The sequence below is a fragment of the Tursiops truncatus genome, chromosome 1 (assembly GCF_011762595.2).
Source record: "Tursiops truncatus isolate mTurTru1 chromosome 1, mTurTru1.mat.Y, whole genome shotgun sequence".
NCBI classification, from domain to species: Eukaryota; Metazoa; Chordata; class Mammalia; order Artiodactyla; family Delphinidae; genus Tursiops; species Tursiops truncatus.
The window spans coordinates 18,157,941-18,173,800 of NC_047034.1; the positions used below are offsets into that span (position 1 = coordinate 18,157,941).

At 36.2% G+C, this 15,860-nt stretch overlaps 1 protein-coding gene across 2 annotated transcripts in view; it reads left to right on the top strand.

Annotated features, from left to right (window-relative positions):
* Window positions 1–15,860, top strand: part of IARS2 (isoleucyl-tRNA synthetase 2, mitochondrial) — a 68,722-nt gene that overhangs the window by 50,508 nt on the left and 2,354 nt on the right. For both annotated transcript variants that reach the window (XM_019920414.3, XM_073800465.1), the window contains 7 exons: window positions 7,891–7,999; window positions 8,935–9,037; window positions 10,312–10,437; window positions 11,041–11,172; window positions 12,213–12,319; window positions 13,555–13,700; window positions 14,393–14,583. In XM_019920414.3, coding sequence (XP_019775973.1) covers window positions 7,891–7,999; window positions 8,935–9,037; window positions 10,312–10,437; window positions 11,041–11,172; window positions 12,213–12,319; window positions 13,555–13,700; window positions 14,393–14,583 — 914 coding nt within the window. The remainder of the gene's footprint in view (window positions 1–7,890; window positions 8,000–8,934; window positions 9,038–10,311; window positions 10,438–11,040; window positions 11,173–12,212; window positions 12,320–13,554; window positions 13,701–14,392; window positions 14,584–15,860) is intronic.

Below are 15,860 nucleotides of genomic sequence, written 5' to 3' on the forward strand. Positions count from 1 at the left end.
AACACTACAGAAAGTAGGTAGGTGGGTTAAATAGTGTTATGTTATAAACAGGAAAAAGAGTTACCTCCTACCACATTTGGGGCAGCATCCTGAATTTCAAAATAGAATAAATATGCCGTATGTGAAATAGTGCTTACAAAGTATATTTCAAAGCTCATTAGCTGCTTCAGCCTTGGTGAGAATTGCTGCTACTGGCATTGTTGCTTTTTAATTTCTAAAGTGGTTTTATGTTACCAAGTGCAGCACATGCAAATTATACCTGGAGCCATTGACTGTTAAACTGTGTGAAAATTGTCATTAAAACCTATCTGTGCTGCTGTTGGTGGTACAGATAGAGTTTAGTTGTACTATTTCAAGTTTGTTCTTAACCAAATATTTGACAGTGACAGAAATAGTTTATCAAATGAAATTAGTGGTAAAAATGCACCTAATCAGTAAATCATTTTTTCCTTCCATGTCATATATAGCTAATTAATTCAAAGAAGGAAAATCATTTTGCCATTTAAACATGTGTGTTGCATGCATAGGAGGATGCCAGAACATAAGTAAACTATCTTCACAGATAATACACAAACCCTATTTTATTTTATTTTATTTCATTTTGGCCGTGCTGTGCGGCTCGTGGGTTCTTAGTTCCCCGACGAGGGATTGAACCCGGGCCCCCGGCAGTGGAAGTGCTGAGTCCTAACCACTGGCCCACCAGGGAATTCCCACAAACCCAATTTTAGACTATAGTTTCTACTTTTTCACTGAGATCTTATATTCCTCTTCCTCAAAAAAAAGTAAAGAATAAGTAAAATAAAAATCTTATGAGATTGATCAGTAACAGATTAATTGGTTTATATTTCATTCTGTTTTCCTCCCTTTTCTTCTTTCATGATAAAAAATTTCAAAAGATAGGCAGAAAGAATGAGGTGGGAAGGAGTCCAGATACTAGGTGAATTCATAGTTCAAAAAACCATAAAGCAAAGGTGATTTTCCTTTAAAAAACAAAACAAAATGAGTAGTCATCTACTTTCCTGGGAAGGCTTATTGTACTTTTCATTCTCAGATGGCTTGTATCAAGTCTAATATGAAATGATTCAATGTCTGCATGTTTCCTTGAGAGTGTATTATTGCAAAGTAAAATCAGCTTGATTTTGAGCTTAATTTTAGATACCAGTCTTCATCAGTATCTACTAATGTTTAACGAGTTGAATTTGGTGATTACATAGCATACATATCTAGTTTTACTTTTTGGTGACAGATTTTATGGCAGTGAAAGAGATTTCGCTTCTGTTTTCACACCAGGTCAAGTACCTGGTGAGTTCTTTGTGAGTTTCACTGTGAGTGAGTTCAAAGTCAGTAAAACTTAAGAAATTGAAACTTGAACACTTTCTGAAAGGGAATGGCATTTAAAGTGAATTAAATATAAGTAATAAGTCATATCCATATTTCTAAAACATTCCTTAAATGTTAACCAAAGATATTAATTATTGCATTGATTTAAAACTAATTAATATTTAAACTTTTTAAAAAATAGCTTTATTTTTTTGAAAAAATTTGTATAGACGATCTTATTTACAAAGCAGAAATAGAGACACAGACGACAACTTATGGATACCAAAGGGGAAAGAAAGGGGGTGGTGGGATCAATTGGGAGATTGGGATTGACATATATACACTGTTGATACTATGTATAAAATAGGTAACTAATGAGAACCTACTGTATAGCACAGGGAACTCTACTCATTGCTCTGTGGTGACCTAAATGAGAAGGAAATCCAAAGAGGGGATATATGTACAGCTGATTCACTTTGCTGTACAGTATAAACTAACACAATATTGTAAAGCAACTATACTCCAATAAAAATTCTAAAAAATAAAACGAATTAATGTTTAAAATTTTTAAAAAATAGAAAAGTAGAGAGAATCCATACCCCTTGAACCCCTTCCCCACAGCCTTCCCATTATCAGCATCCCACGCCAGGGTGGTCTATTTGTTACGTTCGATGACCCCACGTTGACAAATCATTATCATCCAGGGTCCATAGTTTACATTAGAGTTCACTGTTGGTGATGTACATTCTGTGGGTTTTGACAAATGTATAATGGCATGTATCACACAGAATAGTTTTATGGCCCCCCAAATCTTCTGCTCCACCTTTTCATCCCTTGTTCCCTACTAACCCCTGGCAGCCACTGATCTTTTTACTGTCTCCATAATTTCGCCCTTTCCAGAATGTGGTATAGTTGGAGTCATACAGGATGTAGCCTTTTCACTTTGGCTTCTTTTACTTAATAATATGTATTCAAGGTTCCTCCATGTCTTTTCTTGGCTTGATAGCTCATTACTTTTTAGTGCTGAACAATACTTCATTGTCTGGATATACCACAGTTTATCCATTCACCTGGTGAAGTAAGTAGTGTTTTAAAATATTTATTCTACATCATTTCTGATTCTTTTTAACAGATAAATAACTTGAAGTAGAGAAAAGAGATCATTTTTTGAAACAGAAACTTAGATTTACAAATAAGTTTTTTTTAAAGTTACCCTTTTAAGGACATATACAGTACTAATAGCTTAATTTCAAAAATTAATGATTATTTTTAGCAATTATTTTTTGTTTAAATTATTTTTAAATGTATGTACATTAAACAGTAGTTTTGCCAGATGTTTGTGCTGGTTCTACAACCTGCCTTCTTAGTTCAATATAATAATCTTGCTCAAAATTCATCAATTCAGCAAAATTATACAAATTTAGTAATGAAATTGTAGATTACTCAGTTTTTTGCGAATTCCTCTTTGATAGTAATTTTTCAGCAGTTGGTTTATTCTCTAAATTTTTACCATACCTAAATCACAATCCTAGAGGTATTGAACAGTTGTTTCCTCTAAACGTGAATCTTTACTTTTTTTTTGGCTGCGCAGGCAACTTGTGGGATCTCAGTTTCCTGACTAGGGACTGAACCCGGGTCACAGGAGTGAAAGCCTAGAATCTTAACTACTAGGCCACCAGGGAATTCCTACAATTTTCATAAGAGCAAAAGTTATCGTAAAGAAATACTAACTTTTTACCACATGGTTAATCGCTACTTTTCCTGGAATTTTAAGACACCAAACATACTACGCCTCCATAAGAAGGTTCTAAATTTTTCTTTCACTGAAAGATCTATGCAGGGGCTTCCCTGGCGGTCCAGTGGTTAAGACTCCACACTTCCAATGCAAGGGGCACAGATTTGATCCCTGGTTGGGGAACTAAGATCCACATGCTGCCAAGAAAATATTAAAAAATAATGATAATAATAATAAAATTACAAAAAAATCTATGCAGGAAGGAAAAAGGATAAAAAATAGGCAGAAAAAAAACGGTACCGTTTCTCCCTCTGGTACACTGCTAGTGGAAGTGTAAATTGGCACAGACCAGAAGGGGTTTTCACATTATGCGTCAAAAGCTTTGAAGTAGTTTTCTGTCTTTTGACTGAGTGATTCCACTTAGGAATCTGTTCTGTAGTATAGAAGTAATCAGATCTGGATGAAAAATTACGTGTGAAGATATTCATTACAGTATTATTTCAAATAGTAAATGACATTGACCAACAACCCAATGTCCATCTGTAGAAAAATGGCTAAAGTGATATGGCATACATTCATATGATAGAATGATATGCCTCCATTAAGTCATGTTTTTGAACATTTTTTGAACATTAAATGGTCATGGGAAAGTATTATTTAAGGGCGTGTTAAATTTTAAAAGTGCAGAATACAACGAAGTAGGATATTTACTCATGTAAATATTGGTATGCATAGACAAAATAGTGGAAGGAAATATGCTGAAATAAAGTGATTATCTCCGGGTATCGGGAATATATGTGATTTTATTTTCTTGAACTTTACTGTTTTACAAGTTTCTTAAAGTGAGAATGTGCTTTTTGTTGTTAGAAAAAAAATTAAGCATTACTAAAAATAAACTTACTAGAACAGAAAATAGTCCCAGTAGTTAATTATATGAGGTTGTTAAATGATTCTACAGTATACCAGCACTTGAGTTTGACTGTGGTTCGTATTACTTACCATCCAAGACTAAACTTCTCATCTTCATTTTGAAAGTTCCTATAAACTTTATCTTTTCATTTCTTACTCAGTGCTTTGCTACTCCAAAACTTCCCCACCTCCATCTTTTTCTTCTGGTTTCATACACCATCTTGGCAGGCTCTTGTTTGCAGAAATTTTCTAGAGTTACACTTCCTTTTCCAGAATGATATTTTGCTCCTTACCCAATTCCAGTAATTCAGCATATATGAGAAATGAGAAAGACACCAAGACTTTACCCTTAATATGAATTAGTTGTTTTGTTGTGCTATTATTAATGGCCTGATTTTATTAGGTACAACATGTGTTTCTAGGACAGAATCAGAGACCATGTATTTTAAAAGTAATTTAGTATACCTAATCACATTTTTGCAAGTATTCCTTCATATAAAACTGTTTGAAAAAATATACCATCAGCAACTATCAAGTGCTCTTTATGATGTATCTTAATAATAATTAACATTTACTGAGTATTTACTATGTCCTAAGCATGTTATATTACGTGTTTAATCTCTAGAACAACCTTGTAAGTAGATTTTGGTGTTATCCTCATTTCAGTGAGGAAGAAATGGAAGCATGGAAAGGTTATGCTAAGGCCCCATGGGTAGTAAGCGCCACAACCAGGATTTGGACCCAGGCAGTCTGAATCTAGCCACTGTGCAGTCTTCAAATTGCTTTTATTCGGCATAGTGTAAGTCCTTAGGCAACAGCCAGCTTTCTTAAAACTAAAAATTTTAGAGCTGGCAAAGATTTTAGAGATTATTTAAACCCTTTGTTTTTTTAGGTGTGTTAATCAAGGCTTGGAAGCAATGATTTCTCCAAGATGACAGAACGTTAGTTGGATTTCATGATTATGGACTGTCATTTCATTAGGCCAGAAGTAGGTATTTTCTGAAGAAATGAAAATTTCTTGGGAATACTTCCTGCTATTTCATTTTCCACTTATTTCAGAGAAGGATTTCCCCTAGTATTCTGTTATTAATCTTCTCATTAATTATTGCTACATACAAAATGTGGTCTCCAGTAGGAAGTTAACATTTTGTGTGGGATGGGGTTTAAGTACTGGTATTGTAAAAGTTTAAATGGTTACAGATCGGTAGAGGAAGAAGGAAAGTAGGATATAGATGTAACATTCTAGATGTTGAGGATAAAATTTTTGTTCTCATTGCATAGGCATTTATCATTTTATATTATCCTAGGCTTTCCTAACTACATAGACTAGGCTAACCTGTGTTTTCATCCTGATAACAACATAGTTATTTCTTGTTTAACAGAAAATCTACCCTATTGGCTATCATCTCCAAGAGGGCAGATAGCACAGTGCCTGCTAGGTGCTTGATAATGTTAGTTGAATTTAACTAATTTAATGTTTGATTACATTATTTCAGTTTTGTCTCCCACCTTCACCCAGATACTCTTTGTCACATAAGGATTACAACACTGAATCTTCAATGTTAGGACATAAGAGCAAATCACCATCATTTTACAAATAAAAAGGGCTTGTGGGGGTTTCTTAGAGTTCTGAGTTTAGGTTTAAAATATGGAAGTAATCTTCCCCAAAGACCTCATGCTCCTTTTTTTTGAAAACCATTTTTATTCTGAAAAGTCACAGAATAGTATAAAGAAGTACATACCTTCACCTAGATTTTCCATAGTCAACATCTGGCCACATTTGCTTTATATATATTTTTTCTATATGGATATATAAACAAGCTTTATTCTGTACAATTTAAAGGTAAGTTGCAGACTTGATGCTCTTTTATCCCAAAATATTTCAGTGTGTATTTCCTAAAAACATGGACAGTCTCTTGTATAACCAATATGAACATCAAAATCAGGAAATTAGCACTGATTCCATACTGTTACCTATCTATAGATCTTACTCCAATTTCACCCAGTAATGTCCTATATGGGAAAAGAAAAAAATAAATAAAAAGCGGTCTAGACCCAATCTAGGATCTCATGTGACATTTAGTTATCTCTTTAGTCACCTCATTTTGTCCTTGTCTTTCATAAAGTTGACATTCATGAAGGTACAGGTGGTTTATTTTGTAGAAGATAGTACCTCAGTTTGGGTTTCTTTGACGTGTTCTCATGATTGGATTTAGATTGTGCATTTTCGGCAGAAATATCACAGAAGTGATACTGTGTCCTTTTCAGTGCATCATGTCAGAAGTCACATGATGTCTTTTGCTGGTGATGTTTAACTTTGATCACTTGGTTAAGGTGGTGCCTGCCCATTTTCTCTTGCAGGGTTACTCCTCCCCCACCCCCATCTCCCCATCGTAATTGTTATTATACGTACAGTTGACCCTTGAACAACGTTGGTAGGGGCACCAACCCTCCATGCAGTCCAAGTCTAACTTCATAGTTGGCCCTTCATATTCGTGTTTCCACATCCATGGATTCAGCCAGCGGCAGGTCATGTAGCACTATAGCACGTATTTAGTTAAAAAATTCCGGCTGTAAGTGGGCACTCACATTTCAAACCAGTGTTGTTCAAGGGTCAACTGTATATTGTAGAGAGATACTTTAAGACTGTGGAAATATCCTGTTTTCTCACCAGATTTTCACCTAGTATTTAAGCGTCCTTGATGATTTTTGACTGAAATGATCATTACTTATGATGTTTGCCAAATGGTCCCGTATTTCGGATTTTTAACTCTTGAATCAACTGTTATTTGTTGAATGCTGAAGTAGCTCTCAAGCTTGGGTACATATATGTTCTAACGAATTTGAGGCTAAATTATTTGTACGGCATTATTTTTTCTTTTGCCATGTTTTTTCTTAAAGACTTAATTTTTTAAGAGCAGTTTCAGGTTCACAAGACTTAATTTTTTAAGAGCAGTTTCAGGTTCACAGCAAAATGAAGAGGAAGGTGCGGAGATTTCCCTGTACCCTCTGCCCTCACACAGGCAGTCTTCCCTGTTATCAAGGTCCCCCACCAGAGTGGTACATTTGTTACAACGGATGGACCTACCTTGACACATCATCATCATCCAAAGTAGATAGTCTACATTAGGGTTTACTGTTTGGACAAATGTATAATGACATGTATCCATCATGATAGTATCATTTGGAGTATTTTCACTGCCCTAAAAATCCTCTGCACTCTGCCTGCTCATTCCTCACCTGCCCCGCCACCAAGCTCGTGCCTCAACCCCTGGCTCATAGGGCTTTTTTATGCTTTGCCCATCTTTTGACTGGGTCGTTGTCAAATTAGAAGTTAATAACTTGCCCTTTATAAGACATTTTTTCCTAATTTGTTTAATATCTTGGTTAAGTGCATATGCTCCGTGGCCAGATGGTCTACATTTAGACTCCATGTCTACTGCTTACTGTCTGCATAACCTTGGGCAAGTTATAAAATCTCTTAGTGTCTCACTTTCCTCATCAGTAAAATGGGGATAATAATAATATCTACTTTCTAGAGTTACTATGAGAATTAAATGACAACATATAAAGTTATTGGATACTTAGCAAATAATTGTTGAATTAATAAAAATAGTTTATTTTCATAAAAGATTTAACTGGAAATATTGATATTGGTAGTTAATATGAATCAGTCCCTAATTTAGATAATATTTTAGTTATCTGTGGTTTAGGAGATCATACTCCAAGGTTTATTTTCTTCATCTTGATTAATAAATTGGCAGTGAGGGTAACAGCCCAAGTGAATGCAACCTAGCCATTGGGTATAGCATGACACAAGCAATAAGTAACATGATTACTTTTAATATTTTAATACCTTGATAAATATTCATTTCCATTTTCCTATTTAATTAACTTAAATTTGTTTTTTCATATTTGTTTTTGAGGTACTGACCAAAGAGCAGATTTGTACATGGAAGGAAAAGACCAGCTTGGGGGTTGGTTTCAGTCTTCCTTATTAACAAGTGTGGCAGCAAGGAATAAATCACCTTTTAAGTAAGTATTACACCTGAGCTAAACAAGTCAGCACACGGTTGAGTATTTCTACTGAATACTCGCCAGTGTGTAAAGCACTGTACTGAATAATATGTATGTGATAAAACACTGCCCTTAATTAATTAGCTTATAGTCTGCAGTCTCAGGAGAGAAATAGGTTTGAAGTAAAAAAAAAAAAAAAAAAAAAAGGAGACAAAAATGGAGACAGCAGTACAAAGAAGCCTTGTCACTTCAATACAGGTCATAATTCCTAGAAGAGGTAAAACCGGCATTGACTGGAGTAGTGGAGAAACCCACACGATGGATGTGGAGAAGGATATTCTAGCTTGACTGAGGACAGCCTCAGTCAGATATCCTTACATTTGTAATTTCCACAAGTGGCTAATGGATGGAAATATTTCTTTAGTGAATTTTATTAAATTAGGGATTCTTATTTAGTTACAGAGAATAGCTTTTCCTTATTCAAATATGTGAATGGAGGTTCTAATCAGAAAGATTCTTTAATAGCTTAAGATTTTTGCTATCTTAAAGTGAAAACCCATCGCACAATTTGCATGTTTTATGTCTCTTGTATAACATGCTTTTAAAAGTCGATAGAACAGCAGATATATATTTCTCTCAAATTGTCCTTTTGAAGATAATTTTTTTTAAGACATTTTCCTGGTTAGTTTTAATGATCAAAATCAGTACATAATAGATGCTCAGGAGATAATTGTTTAGTGAATGTAAACATAAAAATTTTGTGTATAAGCTTACTATTTATCAGGATAAACAAGTAGCTGAGAATCAGACTTTGAAGAAAAGTTTTCATACATAATTTGTCAAGAAAAAAGATTTTTATGTCAAACTAAGTTACTCTTTTTAAGCTGTGAGTCATCTTCAAAAAGACCATCACCATTGTGTTCATTATTATAATAGCTAATTTGCCTTCTTAGGACAGTGGTTGTTCATGGATTTACCCTTGGAGAAAAGGGAGAAAAGATGTCCAAGTCTCTCGGGAATGTCATTGATCCTGATGTTGTCATTAATGGAGGACAAGTAGGTGGTTCCCTAAAAATTCATTTTAGGGCTTCCCTGGTGGCGCAGTGGTTGAGAGTCCGCCTGCCGATGCAGGGGACACGGGTTCGTGCCCTGGTCCGGGAGGATCCCACATGCTGCGGAGCGGCTGGGCCTGTGAGCCATGGCGGCTGAGCCTGCGCGTCCGGAGCCTGTGCTCCGCAATGGGAGAGGCCACAACAGCGAGAGGCCCGTGTATCGCAAAAAAAAAAAAAATTCATTTTATTTTTAAGGCTAAGTTGGCAGCCAGGACCCTTAATATAGTTACTTAAATGTAAAAAAAAAAAAAAAAAAAAAACCTCACAAAACTTATCTTTTATACTAATAGCAAATGCTTTACCATGTTTTAAATCTAGACTCTCAAATGATATGTGATTTTTTTCTTTTGTTTTGAAAAAGGGCAGGGTTGGGATTGTGGCCCTTTTGACTCATTTCAGGTCTGAATCTCCAGTTAGGTCCTGAGCCATGCTATCCCTCTTTTAATTGTCTGAACTTTAAAACTTTATAAACTGTAGTTTTACAGTTAAACAGAAACAGTATAGGAAAAAAATTAGATCACATCTTCTAAATGCATGTTTCAGGGAATTCCCTGGAGGCCCCGTGGTTAGGACTTGGCGCTTTCCCTATGGGGGCCCAGGTTCGATCCCTGGTCAAGGAACTGAGATCCCGCAAGCCATGCAGCCATGAATAAATGAATGAATGAATGAATACTTTATTATTATATTCTTGGAAATGATACACTTTAAAGCAAGTCATTAATGAACATCAGTCTGGGGTTGCTGATACTTTGGTTTATTTTGGAGTTGCTTTCAGAAAAGAAATCCCTTCTCTGTTATTTTACTCCCTTGGCTTTTTACTGCCCTCCTAGTGTCCAGTAATCAACTCTCTTTGTCGGAGTAGCTTGGGAATATTGCGAGGGAAAAGCAATCCTTTCCCTCCCCCGGCCCGCTCCCCCATCACAGACGCATCTGGGGCAGTACTCTGTCCACCTGCTGTAGTGGCTGTTTACAGACATGACAGGAAGCCACTGAACAAGATTGCAGGCCGAACTCTCCCTTTTTCCAGTTTTGTTGTTGTTTTAGATTCAGCCTGATCTCTGATATCATTAGCCCTTATTTTGTTACAGTACGGTTATATTTTATGCTTACATTTTGCTCAAACATTTCTAAATAAGAGTCTTACCTAAAGCCTCTGTTCACCAAATTGTAATCGAAAGCCATTTATATGTTTATATGTTTTTTTCCCCCAATGAAAAGGATCAAAGCAAAGAGCCTCCCTATGGTGCTGATGTCCTTCGCTGGTGGGTCGCTGAGTCCAATGTCTTCACTGAAGTGATAATTAGTCCATCTGTACTGAATGCTGCCAGAGATGATATTAGCAAGGTCAGAGTCACTACTCTTTCTATTATGTACTATTCCCGAATGAAAAGTTTACTGAGTCGTTAAAAAAAAATGAGGCACATTTTTGTTGGCACTTCACAACTGAATGAAAATGAGTTCTCCACGTTATGAGCTTTTAAAAATACCCTGTGCTAATTTATTTGTTTAAAAATATTAGTAGTAATGCTGATAATTTTATACACTGTCTTTTTATATTTTAATATAATATGAAATTATACTAATTTTGTATACTTTTTATGTGCTCAATGACTGTGCACATTTATTCCATTTATTTTTACCTACACAACATTCTTAGCGACACAGATGAACAAACGGGCCACTGAAAGGCGATTTGCCCTTAGATTTTAAAGAAATATAATGAAAATTCAGTTTTTATGTATAAAGTACAGTGGTTGTTTCTGCAACTGAGCTTTTGAAATGAGAGTTTTTCTGCATTTGTAGTCTTATTATAGGAATGATATAACAAAGTATCCCATTAAGAAAGTAACATGAGTTGGATAAAAATTATAAAGAAAATAATTTTCAGTAATAATTGAAGGACTCATATATTGTTTGACTGTATATTTTTTTCCTCAATATTTATAGCTTAGGAATACACTCCGCTTCCTTTTGGGAAACGTGGCTGGTTTCAACCCAGAAACAGATTCTATCCCTGTTAACAATATGTATTTCATAGACCAGTATATGCTACACTTACTGCAGGATTTAGCAAACAAGGTAAGTGTGCATTAATAAGCTTTTGGAAATAGCACAGTTGTATGTTGAAATTTGGGTTGTACACGAGTGGAGCATTCCTTATTAGAAATAGTATCTAAAAACACTAAAAAAAGTTATACTTGGGCTTCCCTGGTGGCGCAGTGGTTGAGAGTCTGCCTGCCGATGCAGCGGACACGGGTTCGTGCCCCGGTCCAGGAAGATCCCACATGCCGTGGAGCGGCTGGGCCCATGAGCCATGGCCACTGAGCCTGCGCGTCCGGAGCCTGTGCTCTGCAACGGGAGAGGCCACAACAGTGAGGGGCCTGCGTACCGCAAATTTAAAAAAAAAAAAAAAATTTGATAAATTCCACATGGTCCTAGGTTGATTAGGGTATGAAGTCTTATGATTTCTTTCCTGGTCTCTCAAAAGACTACAGGAGTACCTGGTGGCAGCAGTAGGCCCAGGCCTCCCCTCAGACCACATTTTTGTCTTGAAATCAGTTCCATGTATTTCTTTAATAGGAAGGAATAAAATAGAGTTGTACTTTATTTAACTGCAGAAGTATAGAAATATACATCTCAAAAGTATAGAAATAACTGAAATGATGATTCCTATGTTGTCTTATAAGATATCCTGTCATATATAAACACAAATATTTTGTGTTTTCTCAAAAATTAAAATTGCTTCCACATACCCTTAAGAGTCGTACATGCAGATTTTCGCCCAATTTGACTTTTCAGGCATAAATGAAGGAACATTGGTAACTTAAACTCTTTGCGGTTTTGAAATAGTGTGGCTTCATCATTTAAAACCTGATCTTTTCATTTGGCGTGTGTTCTTTTGTAGTTTTCAGGGTAGACTATTCAGTGTTTTCTGAGGATGGTGACTTTCATATCCAGAAATGACGTTTTAAAGATCCTTAAGTGCTCTCGCGTTTTGCTGGTTTTGTATTTGTCTGCCTTTGAAACATATTTTGAAAAGGAATATATTTTGCTCATGATGACTTGCATTTTTATTTGCTTATCCCAGCTTCCGAATTTATTTTGGCTTTGTTTCCTAGATTACCGATGCATATAAGCAGTATGACTTTGGAAAAGTTGTTCGGCTATTACGAGCATTTTATACCAGAGAACTCTCCAACTTTTATTTCAGCATAATCAAAGATAGGTATGTATGACTGAATATTGAAATACTCAGCAAACACTGCTTGAACGTCTGCGCTGCCTGGCAGATGTTGGAAAGCAGAGGCGAGCAAGAGGGGCTGCCCTGTACCGTTATTAAGAAGTTGGGTTCTTGAGTCAAGTCTGATTAGGAAGTTTCATCCTGTCACTAGCTTTATGAGCTGAGGCAACTTATCCTATGATCTCAGTTTTTTAATCTGTAAAATGGTGACGATAATACCTGTCTCAGAATGTGGAAATGAAAAGATACAATGTAAGTCATGTGCTGAATGCTGTGTTTGACAGAGTAAGTGCTCAGTAAGTACTAGCTGTGAATATGAGGTAGCGAACGTACTGCTTGTCCTCAGGAGTTTGCTGACTTTGAGGGGGATATTTCTCAGAGAGAAGTATTCAGCCAGTTATTAATATAATGACATTGTATAACATCAGCGATACCCTTTTAGAGGCAGGCTTGGTGCTGTCTTCATGTTTTGCTCCAGAATGCAGGCGACACGGTGTGACTCTTATGTGTGACAGTAACTGAGCCAGTGTGAGGTGTCAGCCGCAGTCTTATCAGCACCTCAGGGACCTTCCACTGGGACTGTAACTCCCAGTCCTTCCCTTGACACACTGAGAGGGTCACAGGGGTGGGGAGTCACATTCTTAAATACCTTCAACTAACATTAATTTTCCTTTAACACAGTTGTCTAGATTCTAGCTGTTACTGATCGGAAAAACAGAATTGGACATAGCGTAGGTATGAGAGTTTTTGAGGAGGTGGGCACACTTGGAAGGCATAGAGGATGTTATCAAAAAGGTTGTATGGGGCTTCCCTGGTGTCGCAGTGGTTAAGAATCCGCCTGCCAGTGCAGGGGACACGGGTTCGTGCCCCGGTTCGGGAAGGTCCCACATGCCGCGGAGCGGCTGGGCCCGTGAGCCACAACTACTGAGCCTGCGCGTCTGGAGCCTGTGCTCCGCAACGGGAGAGGCCGTGACAGTGAGTGGCCCCCGCTCGCCGCAACTGGAGAAACCCCTCGCACAGAAACAAAGACCCAGCACACACAAAAATAAATAAATTAAAAAAAAAAAGTTGTATGATGGAATATTTTATCCTTTAATTAGAAGACGTTGGAGCCATAGGCTTAGGCACTGTCAGAATGAACTCAGCCTGAGGCAGATCCCATCTTGGCAGTCATCGTGTACAAAGTGTTGTCAACCGCTCAATAAGTTGTTCTTCAACAGGCTTTATTGTGAAAATGCAGATGATCCCAAACGACGCTCTTGTCAGACTGCATTAGCCGAAATTTTGGATGTAATGGTTCGTTCTTTTGCTCCCATTCTTCCTCACTTGGCTGAAGAGGTATTCCAGTACGTACCTTACATTAAAGGTAAGAAATACTTGATTTGTTCTCTGAATGAGAAAGACCCTGGCTGAGGGTGCAGCTTCTCATTTTATCTACTTCACAAAAGAGGCACTTATTCATCTACAGTGACTGTTTTGTGGCCTTTTGCATCTTGATCATTTAGTAGTTTCTGCACCTGTGTGTGGAGTAGGATGAATTTCAGCGTGGTCTTCATGCCACCTTAAAGTGCTTTCTGAAATGTATTAGCAGCTTGATTATATTGAGAAATCACTTTTTCTTAAATACCTTTATAAATGTCAGAAATATATTTTAGGCTTTTACTAAAACAAACGTATAGTGTCTGTGAATATTTTTATAATAGTTTTTTCTGTCTGATTGTATTAATAAGCTTACAGAAAATTAGAAACTGTAGAATTCTAGAAAGAGGACAAAAGTCACTCATGATCTTACTTATAACCCAGAGACAACTACTGTAATATTGGGATATTTCTATTTTATTTTCTTCTAGGCATCCTTTGAGATCTCACTGTATATCTTTATCCTTTGTTTACATTTCCAAATGTTGATATAAATGTTTGGTAAGCATTTAGGATGGCTCCGTGCTAATTGTCATAAATAACAATTCTTATTTTCCATGCATAGTAAATATTTGATGGTTTGAGCTTTATATACAGTTTAAAATATATGTAAATTGGTTAACTTTTTTTTTTTATAAGAACCCAAGAGTGTTTTTCGTACTGGATGGATTAGAACCAGTTCTATCTGGAAGAAGCCTGGACTGGAAGAAGCAATAGAGAGTGCATGTGCGATGAGAGATTCATTTCTTGGAAGCATCCCTGGCAGAAATGCAGCTGAATATGAGGTTATCATTGTGATTGAGCCTGGACTGCTTTTTGAGATAATAGAAGTAAGTAGCAATTTGTTCCTTTTGAAATGGTGTTCATATCATACAGCTTCATGTGAAATTTAGTTTTAAAAAATCTCAGTGTAAATAATATATTTTAAAAAAATTATAAATTAGGATTTCTGTTTTCTAATCCTAATACTAATCACTGATTCTTTGTTTCCGACTTCTCTGTGCTTCCTTTTTCTTCTCTTATGAAACATGTACTGTTGCTACTTGTTTTTTAGGTTGGGATGGGAAGGTGTAATAAAGTTCTGTTGGAAATGTAAGCCCTCAGGGCTAATTAGACAATACGGCAGTCGTATCAGAATACACAAAAATTGGGAGCTTTTGAGAATTTTGTCCATCTGGACCAGATTCAAAACAAATCCCAAAAAATATTTTTATCTTTTTCTCATGAGATCTGAAGAAAATTCATTTGCTCCAGCAAATTATCATGGGATCTCAAAGCATTCATCCTATTTTTTAATTTTCAAAAGGGCCATCAGAAGTTTCTTCTTGGGATTCTTAGGGGTTGATTGGGCAGACTGACTTGTAGCTTAACATAGACTTAAGATCTTTCTCTAGTTTTAACGTTTGAGAAGAAAATTGGTAGTGAATATGTTTTTTAAAAAAGTTTTACTGGTATCATAGTTTACTAAAAAATGACCGTCTCATTTGGTTGGAACTTCAATTTAAACTTTTAATAATATAATTAAATTGATTAAGATTTGAGGCTTGAAATAGCCAGTAGGTATACGATTGTTGATCAGATAACAGAATTTTGGTAAGATGTTCACATTTTAAAATTTACAAGTTGGGAAGCTGATGACTCCATTTTATGAGCCAGGAAACTGAGCCCCATTGAAGCTGTGACCTGGCTGGGGCCACACAGCCTAGTACTGGGCTTTTCCCCTACATGTCATGTTTCCTTTGACTTCATTAGGTCTGAGTAATAAGCTGAAAACAATACAGCTTGTTTGGATCATTTATATTGGAAAAAAAATACTTTGGGATTTTCAAAAATGTGAATGTATTTTTCTTAGGAATTACACTAACTAGCTAATGGAGTCCTGGATCTGTCAGTTACTATGAATTTGTTAAAACCAAATTAATCTCTGAATCTCCTGTTTTGTCATGAGCTGATTTTTTTTTCCTTAAGGAATTTTGTATTACTTAGCTCACACACTCGTTTTGAAGATGGAAATTACAACAAAAATGTAAGAGTGCTTATCAGATATCCAGATTGTGTGCTTCAGAAGAGCTCTGTGCCTTACTCAAGATTGTCACCATTGGTCTAC